Source organism: Osmerus eperlanus, unplaced genomic scaffold (assembly GCF_963692335.1).
Source record: "Osmerus eperlanus unplaced genomic scaffold, fOsmEpe2.1 SCAFFOLD_282, whole genome shotgun sequence".
NCBI classification, from domain to species: domain Eukaryota; kingdom Metazoa; phylum Chordata; class Actinopteri; order Osmeriformes; family Osmeridae; genus Osmerus; species Osmerus eperlanus.
The window spans coordinates 22,501-34,162 of NW_026911840.1; the positions used below are offsets into that span (position 1 = coordinate 22,501).

At 52.5% G+C, this 11,662-nt stretch overlaps 1 protein-coding gene across 1 annotated transcript in view; it reads left to right on the forward strand.

Moving 5' to 3' along the window:
* The window catches only part of LOC134016666 (roundabout homolog 2-like), a gene marked incomplete at both ends in the record, with an annotated part of 20,155 nt that extends 8,589 nt beyond the window's left edge, over positions 1-11,566 (forward strand). The window contains 9 exon segments of the mRNA XM_062456009.1: positions 98-222; positions 2,068-2,239; positions 4,540-4,745; positions 7,680-7,761; positions 8,139-8,307; positions 9,831-9,997; positions 10,322-10,443; positions 10,886-11,102; positions 11,442-11,566. Coding sequence (XP_062311993.1) covers positions 98-222; positions 2,068-2,239; positions 4,540-4,745; positions 7,680-7,761; positions 8,139-8,307; positions 9,831-9,997; positions 10,322-10,443; positions 10,886-11,102; positions 11,442-11,566 — 1,385 coding nt within the window.
* Positions 11,567-11,662: the final 96 nt, after the last annotated feature.

Consider the following 11,662-nt stretch of genomic DNA (forward strand, 5'->3'; position numbering starts at 1 on the left):
TCCCTCACTCTACCTCTCTCTGTCTCTCTGTCTCTCTGTCTGTCTGTCTCTCTCTGTCTGTCTCTGTCTCTCTCTCTCTGTCTCTCTCTCTCTGCAGTGCCTCCCCTGATCGTGGTCCGTCCTCGTGACCAGATCACAGCCCAGGGTCGGACAGTAACCTTCCTCTGCAGCATGAAGGGAAACCCTCCGCCGGCCGTGTTCTGGCAGAGGGAAGGCAGCCAGGTGAGACGAGTTCCTTCCCACCCACACTCACGACCACACACCAGCTGCACAGTCCTCAAACCTACACAGATAGGAATGTACACAACAACCGTAACGGCCGTTAAATATAATTTCTTAATAGAAAGTGTGTGTGTGTGTGGGGGGGGAGAGGGGCTGAAGGGGGGGGGGCAGTCCCCCAGCAGCTCTCCTGAGGGGGGGTCTGTGGTTCCTCTGTCATGTTCTTGGCAGCACCAGCGTAGCGCGCTGTTCTGCTGTCTCTCTGTGGAGCCGGGGGCTGGTGGAAGTCACTGTGCAGAGACTCTGCTGGACACACTCTGAACGCCGTGAGGGAGGACAACCAGAGAGAGGAGAGAGGGGGGGCGCCCGCTTCTTATCCAGCTCTGATAAGCGTGTTCCGCTGTGTACACACAGTACAGCGCAAAACACACACAAGCTATGACATGCAGTAGTACACTACACAGAAACACACACTCAGTATGAAAAGAGGTGGACTTGAGTACAGGAGTAGTATTGTTCATAGCACAGTATAGTGAGAACTAGCACTGTCCCCTACAGTGAGTGTGTGAAACTACCTGTGTGTGCGTACAGGTGTGTGTGTGTGTGCGTACAGGTGTGTGTGTGTGTGCGTACAGGTGTGTGTGTGCTTCCTATCCCCAATATATATTTCTCCTTTTGTAGAAAATCTCACCAGGAGGATATGGGCTCTTTTGGACTGGAGATAAGAGCAAATGTTTGTGTGTGTCTGTATACCATTGTACGGTAAAGAGAGAGAGAGAGAGATAGAGAAGAGAGAAACAGGAGGGAGAGAGAGAGAAGATAGAGATGCTGAGGGAATCAGAGTGGAGAACAGGGAGAGGAGGCAGGGAGTGGAGAAGAGAGATAAAGACTAAAAACAAAACCAGAGAAAGCATGAGGGAGGTGTGGAGAGACACCCACACAGGACCCAGGGCAAGAGAGAGAGGGAGAGGTGGGGAGGGAGAGGGGGGGGAGGGAGAGGGAGAGAGAAAAGGGGAGAGAGAGGAGAAGAAATAAGCTCTTTGTAACCCTTCCAGCTCAGTTAGATAACAGAGAAGCGTCTGGCTGGAAATAGCTGGAGACCCAGGGAGAGAAAGAACAGTCTCTGGAGATTACAGTGATCCCCCTCTCTCTCTCTGTCCTCCTTGACACACCTCCCTCCACCTCTCCTCCTCCTCTCATCCCCCTCTCCTCCCTCTACTTCTCCTTCTCTCATCCCCCTCTCCTCCCTCTACCTCTCCTCCTTCTCCCATCCCCCTCTCCTCCTCTCATCCCCCTCTCCTCCCTCTACCTCTCCTCCTTCTCCGATCCCCCTCTCCTCTCCTCCTCTCATCCCCCTCTCCTCCCTCTACCTCTCCTCCTTTTCCGATCCCCCTCTCCTCTCCTCCTCTCATCCCCCTCTCCTCCCTCTACCTCTCCTCCTTCTCCGATCCAACTCTCCTCTCCTCCTCTCATACCCCTCTCCTACCTCTACCTCTCCTCCCTTTTTTTTCTTTCAAAACACAGGAAAAATCACAATTTACTGTGTTCCAAAACTTTTAATGAGAATCGGGATTGATTTACAAAAATAAACATCAATTGACTATTGATGTGTCCATTTAAAATGATGTGTCTGGGTATTTATATCTGTCTTTTGGAGAAACCCGACCATGGCCATCAAGGACAGAATAGCACTCTTTATCACCCACCATAAAAAAAAAAAATAAAAAAAAAAAGGAAAGGAAATGGAACGGCCAGAGGAAAAATGTGACGCTTGTTTCTCTTCTAACTCTGCTGCGGGGGTCATGTGTCATGCCTGACACATGAACACTGTTCTGTGTTCTCTCCCAGGTCCTGCTGTTCCCCATCCAGGAATCAGCCCAGCCCGGCCGGTTCTCCGTGTCCCTGAGCGGGGAGCTGACCATCAGGGACGTTCGCAGCGAGGACGCCGGCTACTACATCTGCCAGGCCATCAGCGTGGCAGGCAGTATCGTCACCAAGGCCCTGCTGGAGGTGGAGAGCGGTAAGACACGTTTCAGAACCTACAGTACATCTCCCTCTCACCAGCCTGCCATGTCCGGCTGGGATATCAACTGAAAACATGTTCATGTGTGAAGTGTACCAAAGTCATAAGTCAGCTGGAGTTCCCTGGAGTTTGCTGATTACCCCCTGGGATTGTTTATCACCCCCCCACCCTCATTACACTGCTTCTCAAACACCTTCTGCATCTCCACATCCATATTCACACCAACACTCTCACACTGTTACTTTGTTTTACAATGTTGTTATCAGCAAATTTCATTATGCATTTTTTCACAGCCTGGTAGCGCTGGAGTCCCCTTGCACACTCCACCTAACTGCTTAAACCCAAATAAATTATAAACTCGTCCGATCAGGCCCAAATAAAAAAATAACCCCTCCTTCTGTTTCCCCCCCCAAATGAGCAAACAGCAGGGAGGCTAGCTTGACGTGATTAAAAGGGGCAACTTGTGATGGCGCTATGCAAATAACCTCCCCGCGACATATGCTACCCCCATCACGCCGTGCCCAGTCAGGCGATAAACTGTTGTTTATATGTGCCTGTCGACCATAAAGGGGGCGGTTCTGAAGCTTATCATTTACAGACAGCCACAAACGGAGCTAGCTGTTGAAGTAACAAAAGCTCAATCTAATTCCTCACTTCCCGTAGTCGCTGTTCAGGAAGAAAGCTGCTATTTGAGTAGAAGCTGTCCATCACCGCAACATTTAGCAACTGTGGGTTCCGAGAGCCCTGCGCTGTTTCTGACCGTCCCCCTGTCTCTCTCTGTTTCTGTCTGTGATGGAGACGTCTTTGTCTGTGATGGAGACGTCTGTGATGGAGACGTCTGTGTCTGTGATGGAGACGTCTGTGTTTGTGATGGAGACGTCTTTATCTGTGATGGAGACGTCTGTGTCTGTGATGGAGACGTCTGTGTTTGTGATGGAGACGTCTTTATCTGTGATGAAGACGTCTGTGTCTGTGATGGAGACGTCTCTGTCTGTGATGGAGACGTCTGTGTCTGTGATGGAGACGTCTGTGTCTGTGATGGAGACGTCTCTGTCTGTGATGGAGACGTCTCTGTCTGTGATGGGGACACAGAGGTTTTGAGTCTTGTGTTTCAGTCCAATGGGGTCAAGTTTGGCCTGTAGACTCTCTAGAAACACGCCAGCGCTGCCGTAGGGATGGTTCTGCTGACTACGAGTCGATGCACAAGGCAGGTCACGGTCTGGGTGCACTTAAACACACCGCCGGGCTGCACTTCCTGTCTGGTGTAGGAGGGCTGTGGTGCCGCTCCACTGGAGAGCCCTTCAAACACGTCATCTTTCTGTTCAGGTCCTACGTCCATGGTGTAAAGTACCGACACGATTTCACATCTGTTTCTCCATGTTTTAACCAGCCAGGCCTCCTCGGAAATCACGTTTATCTCAGGAGATGCAATTCCTTCTCTCTCTCAGTCTGTCATAAAATGTCAAGTTCACCTTTCAAAGAGAGAGAGAGAGAGAGAGAGAGAGGGGGAGAGAGGAGAGAGAAAGGGAGAATAGTAAATGGACAATGTAATAGAGTTGTCTATGATTTATTCATGTTCCCGTCCACGTCGGGGTCAATATAGGACAGAGCTGTTCGGATCTAGTCAAACAAATGATACATTATTCATGGGTACCTTGGCTATGAAGCCATAACAAAGCAAGAAAGAGATAGAGATGTTAAATACCAAGATGGTCAACAGAGAACTAACCTTCCGGCAGAATAACACACAAAAAAAAACGGAAGGATTTTGTGACAAGTTGACGCATTCAGTGCTTCAGTGGAGAGTAAATAATAAATCTTACACTTAATATACCTGTTTTATTATGAGCCAAATGATCAGTGTTTGAGACGCAACACAACCCAGACTGCCCCACCCGGCTGGCCAGAGAGATCTATCACATTGATTTCATGTGAAACGGGGCAGCAACAGGGATTTGTAGACCTGCTGAACACTGTGTTTCTTTTACAGCAGAATTATGTTTACATGTCCGGAATAGCTAATTAGTTGTTAGCATATCACACTGATGACGAGATCTCCCTGTAGACAGGAACATTCCTCTGTGTGGTGCCGGACTCGGCATGCTGAGAGTTAGAGACAAGAGACATGGGAAACAGCTCAAAACTAAATCACATCTTCATCAACAGGTTTTCAGGTTTAACCTCATTATTATGGATTAAAAAACTGCATACTGTAAAGTTTGTAATGACTGAAACCATGGAAATGAAACATGTTAAATGTGGTTTTGAACATGGTGTCTTTTCCCCTCCCTCTGCAGCACCCTCAGATCGCGTCCCGCCCATCATCCGACAAGGGCCGGCCAATCAAACTCTGGCTCCGGGATCCACCGGCCAATTGCATTGCCACGTGATGGGCAACCCCCTACCCAGCGTCCAATGGGAGAAGGACGGGCAAAGGATCCTGGGAGATGACGAACGTATCAGCCTGATGGAGAATGGAACCTTCCAGATCACCAACCTCCAGGTACTGCTGGTTACCATCTCATCTTCTCATGGTTTCCAGTAAACGAGCTGGCCTCCCAGTGTGTTAGCATTTCAAATCGAACACTTCAGAACTTCTCAGAGCACCCCCAACACTCATCGCCACCTCTGCTCTCCTCACCTTAGAGGGGATTGAGACTGAATGCTGTTACAGCAGAGCGATTCTGCCTCAGCAGCCTCTGTCAAGCGCTAATGACATTTAATTCAACGTATTGTCATGCCTTGGCATTCATTACCATAGTGACACTCTGCATTTTCCAAGTACTGCATCCCATCTAGCCTCCACGTCCTTCAGGCCCTTTCTCCATTTGCATGTTTACTTGAACCACAGGTCTCCCATCAGAGACGCCCCTGAGACAACTCGGTGATTTATTCGATATTCATATTTCAAATGTTTACGGTTGGCTCGGGACACCAGTGTTCCAGACCCCGGGCCGCGGTGGTGAAGCGTAATGGAGATGCTAACGAGATGGTGTGGTCATTAGCGGTCGTTAGCGCTACTGTGTGCGGCGCTAATGAAATCCAGTTGTAGCCAGAACCCTCTCTGGGCCTGGGCAGCACCTGGGGTCGTTGTGGCGTTTGGCTAGCTCGGCAGATGACGTATTAATTGATTTTAGGTGCGCCAGTGATTAATGACCTGTGTGGATTTAATTAAATCTCTGCTGCGGTGCAGAGGGGAGAGAGCAGGAGGAGATGCTGCAGAGAGAGGAGGGACAGAAGGAGAAGCACCCAGGGAAGAACTGAAGCCTTTTGGAAGCATTTAATTCAACTACAACTAATTATTTTATCAGGACTTATCAGGCTTCAGTGCCTCTTTAAACAGTAATGAACATGGTAGCCTTGTAGGCACAAATCCACTTATATTTTAGTGATGTCTTAGCAGACACTTTCAACTGATGCATCCAACATACAGGGGGATTTTGAACCTGCAACCTCACAACTCACAGTCAAATTGCTTTACTCTTTTGCCATACCTATTTTAGTGGAACTAGAGGCCCTCAGACAGGAAGTTGTGAGGTGCAGAGGAAAACAGACAGGAAGTTGTGAGGTGCAGAGGAAAACAGACAGGAAGTTGTGAGGTGCAGAGGGCTGCTCGGACAGATGGCCCGTTTGTTCTGCCCTACCCTGGGACTGTAGAGGAGCCGTTACCCTGGGACCCCTGCCAGACACACACACACACACACACACAGACACACACACAGACACACACACACAGACACACACACACACACACAGACCCTGGGGAGAGATGAAGGGAGCAAGGACAGTTGGAGAAGGAAGATTGAAGACATTCAACATGGCTCAGTGCCAAAGTGCAGAGAGAGAGAGAGAGAGAGAGAGGAGAGAGAGAGACAGAGAGACAGAGAGAGAGAGAGATATTGGGAAGAGGGGGGCACAGGGTTGTGGGTTCTGGAGTTTATACGTGTTTATCAGTCAGCTGAGTGGAGAGAAAATAACACCAGACAAGAACTAGTGTTCATACTCACACACACACACACACACACTCTCACACACACACACTCACACACACACTCTCACACACACACACACACACACACACACACACACACGCAGGGAGCGACCAGATGAACATCAGTAGAGGCGTCAGCAGATGGATGCGGGACGGCAGGAGAGAGAAGTTAGGACGACGAGAGACTAAACAGGAAGTAGGAGAAAGGAAACCCCCCTCTTCCCAGAATGCAGTTCAAACACAGATCCTCCAGGTGCCTCCTTCGTCCCCTCGGCCATTCTAACGATCTGTCTAACGCAGCGCTCTGGGCTGTCAGCCTTGATTAATAGTCAGGTGCCCTGCCCGTTTACCCCCTCTGAGCATGTCCGTTCCTCATCGACCAATCAGCTGCCACTCCCAGCGACCTTCTCCATTGGCTCTACCTGGATGGCCGCTGGGGGTCGTCCTGTAAACAGGAAGTGAGGGAGTAAGTCTGGGCTCTCTGTGACAGGCCACCTGAGTAGCCCCTCCCCCTCTGTTGCTGCTGTCTGAGGAGGAGGGGGGCTCCCAGCGCCCACAGCATCATCACATCTCTAGTATTTACTGACTGCTGTGTGCGTCTGCATAATGGATGAGCTGAGCTTTTAAGTGAAAGCAGTGCGTTCCTCCACACCTTTGATCCACGGGCTGGCAGTCTGTGGGAAGGAGGGAACTAACCACGCTGGGAGTCACTGCAGGGAGGGAGAGACAGAGAGACAGAGAGACAGAGACACTGCAGGGAGAGAAGGGAGAGAGAGACAGAGACACTGCAGGGAGGGAGAGAGAGACACAGAGAGAGAGACACTGCAGGGAGAGAAGGGAAGAGAGAGAGAGACAGAGAGAGAAAGAGAGACACTGCAGGGAGGGAGAGAAGAGAGAGAGAGAGACACTGCAGGAAGGGAGAGAAGGGAGAGAGACAGAGAGAGAGACACTGCAGGGAGGGAGAGAGAGACGGAGGGGGAGAGGGAGAGGGGGAGAGAGACACTGCAGGGAGGGAGAGAGAGACGGAGGGGGAGACGGAGGGGGAGAGGGAGAGGGGGAGAGAGACGGAGGGGGAGAGACGGAGGGGGAGAGGGGGAGAGGGAGAGAGAGAGGGGGAGAGAGACGGAGGGGGAGAGGGAGAGGGGGAGAGAGGGGGAGACAGAGACTGCAGGGAGAGAAGTGTTTAGGCTACTGTACTCTATTGTACTCTGCTCTGCTTTACTCTACTCAGTCACTTCATAAGTAGGCTACCGTCTCCTACAACACATTTCCAACAGTTACATCAGATTAGGTGTGAAAAGGAGGCGTTACAAATACAATGCGCTTGGGAGGGATGTTTATGTATGTTTATGTTTACTTCATGTGTATTTAAAAGAAGAAGAACAAGCTCCTTCCAGCCTCGCGCAGCTTGGCAGCGACGCTGACGCTTCTGTGTGTTGTTGCCAGGAAACAGACTCGGGGCTGTACACCTGCCTGGCCTCCAGTTCCAGCGGAGAGTCCAGCTGGAGCGGCTCGCTCACCGTCAGAGGTAAGCATGCCGTTAACGTGGTCCCTGTGGGGACAAACTTTTACTTCATGCTAACATGCATTCGCTACAGACTTGGCTACGGATTTAGCGTTAGCGACAGAATTCGCTTTAGCGAGTTGGGTAAAGCCATGGCCTCGCTACTAAGGCGAGTGCGGTCATGCTAGAATGCTGCATTGTTGCTGTGAGCACACCTGGGGTTTAACGCGTGAAGAAAAGAAGGGTGATGGTGGAGATTCGTGGTGACTTTCTGAAACAGAGCTATAAATACATAACATATAAAACACATAAAATGAACGTAGCTTATATAAAAAAAATCATGCATGCCTTGATTTTGGTGACTTAATAACCGTCCATTCTTGATCCGGTTCTGTCTGCAGAGAGTACAGGCGCTTCGGTCGCCCCGGCCAGCGAGCCGTTCCAGCTGCCGGGCCCGCCCCATAAGCCGGTGGTCACGGACGTGAGTAAGAACAGTGTGACGCTCACCTGGCAGCCCAACGCTCACGAGGGCGGAGCCGCTGTGACGTCGTACATCATCGAGGCCTTCAGGTGAGCTGGGGGACATCTGAAACATCTTCCTCCTCCCCTTCCCTCTGTACTCCGCCCCTCCTTCCTTACATTACATTTACATGTAGTCATTTAGCAGACGCTCTTATCCAGAGCGACTTACAGTAAGTACAGGGACATTCCCCCCGAGGCAAGTAGGGTGAAGTGTCTTGCCCAAGGACACAACGTCAATTGACACAGCCAGGAATCGAACCAACAACCTTCTGATTACTAGCCCGACTCCCTAACCGCTCAGCCATCTGACCCCCCCCCCCCTGACCCCCCCTTCCTCCACCTCTTTCTAGGGTGGAGGTGGGGGGTGGGGGTGGGGGGTGGGGGTGGGGGTGGGGGGTGGGGGGTGGGCACATCATGACTCTCCCCTCCTTACATGTGCTCTCTAACCCTGTCCCCCTGGGCTGCAGTTAGACCGGTGCAGAGTGGCCCAAATTGATTCTTGATAGAGTTGCTGTGGGCAGAATGGGCTGTTTATAATAACAGAACCTTGCCCGGGGGGGTTTCAGGTCATTCTGAAGATGGGGGGGGGGGGGGGGGGGGGGGCTGGGGGAGAGGCCAGGACCAGACGAGAGGGGTGTGTGTGTGTGTGTGTGCACCAGTACGGTGTGTGTGTGTACGCTCCATGTCTGAGCCTCTGCTTCCAGCACACGTACAGAGTGACCTTGTCTTGATGTTGGTGTGCAGGCCAGGCTGTTTACGAGCGGCTCATCCTGTTAGCGCCCAGGGCTAACGACGCACCGCAGCCGTAAAGCCTCCTGTCTGCAGCACAGTGAGAGGCAATAACCCTCCCCTGGGCAGGGGCCGGGTGCTGGGGGCACACAGCCCAGGCCTCGCAGTACTAAAAGATGGGCTGTGTGTGTATGAGGGTCTGCAACGACTAAAAGAAAGAAGATTTAATCACTCCTGCTATTCCTTTGGCAGCCAGGCCCTTGTGTGATTTATAATATTATTCATCAGGGGAATAAACAAAACATCATTTGCGAATGATCTCTTGGTGCTTGCCTAGTCAGAACAAGCCAATTTAGACGATTCGAGACACAGAAAAATGATACATTTGCTTAGTTTGTTATTCTCAAACAACTGGCATTGTTTACACGACAGGTCCGATGCATCTTGGGTAAAAACTAGAGCTATAAATAGCTTTTGTCATTAAAACCAAATCTGTCAGACACTCGAGAACTGCAGTGAATGAAATAAGCTCTGGGAGGCATCACTGAGCTCAGAGTATATTGACTGAGACAGAGAAGCGCAGACTTAACAAACCCAGAATCTTCATCTGCTGTTCCAACAAAACGTCTTTTAATCTGGCAGCAACAGAGACTCTCACCAACTAGCCCAAACTGTTTAAACAGACTTGTTTCTGGGCGTGATGTGAAACACCTAATAGAATAAATGATGCATGTGGTGTTGTCTCCCTCCAGCCAATCGCATGTGGTGTTGTCTCCCTCCAGCCAATCGCATGTGGTATTGTCTCCCTCCAGCCAATCGCATGTGGTGTTGTCTCCCTCCAGCCAATCGGCAGGCAGCACGTGGCAGACGGTGGGGGAGCAGGTCAGGCAGGAGAAACACACCGTCAGCGGTCTGTTCCCCAACACGGTGTACCTGTTCATCGTCAGGGCGGTCAACGCGTACGGGCTAAGCGACCCCAGCCCCATCTCCGAGCCCGTCCGCACACAAGGTCAGGATCCTGCCTGGCTCCCTGCAGCAGGAGCCTGGAAGGATGCAGAGAGTCTGGAGATGGTTGATGGGTCTGAAGTGAGCCATGTGAATCCTTGTGGAACTGTAAATGTGTTTTTACAATCAGGTCTTTCTCATGGCTCAGTGTGGGATTAGCACAGCCCTGTGAAGGTGTGATCTTCCATCATATCCAAACTCAACAACTGCAAACTCTCTGTCCTCTTCTGCTCTGCGGCTCATAAGCTGTCCTCTGGGAGATATATCATGTTTAATGTATCCATGGTTGTGTTGTGGTTGTCTGCTAACAGTAAGGTTGTGTGTGTAGATGTGAGCCCCACGGGGCAAGGTGTGGACCCCCGGCAGGTGCAGAGGGACCTGGGGGAGGTGGCCGTGCAGCTGCTGGAGCCGATGATGCTGACGCCTGCTAGCGTGCACGTGACCTGGACGGTGAGGGTCTGGAACCTACTTACCCTCTCAGCTGGACTCCTCATCCTGTTTTTACTCATCTCCCTCTCCCCCCTCCCTCTCTCCCCCTCTCCCCCCCTCCCTCTCTCCCCCTCCCTCTCCCCCCTCCCTCTCTCCCCCTCTCCCCCCCTCCCTCTCTCCCCCTCCCTCTCCCCCCCTCCCTCTCTCCCCCTCTCCCCCCCTCCCTCTCTCCCCCTCCCTCTCCCCCCCTCTCTCCCCCTCTCCCCCCCTCCCTCTCTCCCCCTCCCTCTCCCCCCCTCCCTCTCTCCCCCTCTCCCCCCCTCCCTCTCTCCCCCTCCCTCTCCCCCCCTCCCTCTCTCCCCCTCTCCCCCCCTCCCTCTCTCCCCCTCTCCCCCCCTCCCTCTCTCCCCCTCCCTCTCCCCCCCTCCCTCTCCCCCCCTCCCTCTCTCCCCCTCTCCCCCAGGTGGACCGCCCGTCTCAGTACCTGCAGGGGTACCGGCTGCTCTACCGGGCGGGGGGCGGAGCCTGGCAGCTCCAGGATGTCAAGTCTCCGTCGGAGCGCAGTGCCGTCATCTCAGACCTGCTGAGGGGGACCGAGTACCACATCAAGATACGGCCGTACTTCGACGAGTTCCAGGGCAAGGACAGCAGACTGCTGCTGGTCCACACCCCGGAGGAAGGTAGGAGGGCTGGGCCTGGGGCCGGGGGGGTGAGGGCTGGAGAATTTGGAGGAAGTATGGCTGTTTATAGCTTTTTGGTTGTAGATATTGGGTCAGGGTTGTGCGTTTAGGAGCTTGAATGTGCGGGCTGATTGCTGGCTGTCTTAAGAAACCTCCAGATATTCAGCTGCCTGGTAATCAGGTCTTCGAGCTCTTATCGCTCAGATTGTCGAGTCCTCACACCCTCCATTCATGACGGCAAGTTCATCACAAGTCATTAGAATCCGTAAGTCGTCCTGTTGAGGGACTGAACGGTGCTGTAGCAGCCAGGATCTCTGACTCCTCCTCCTCCTGCTGCAGTCCCCAGCGCCCCTCCCAGAGCCGTCACCGTGGCAACCGTCAAGATCAGCAACGTGTCCAGCATCAGCGTGTCGTGGGAACCTCCGCTGACGACCTCGCAGGAGGGAGCCGTCCTGGAGTACAGGGTGAGACTGGACCAGGGGGAAACAGGCTGTCAGGGGGTGAGACAGGCCTGTCGGGCTCCCCCTGACAGGCCTGTCTCGGCCCCCTGACAGCCTGTC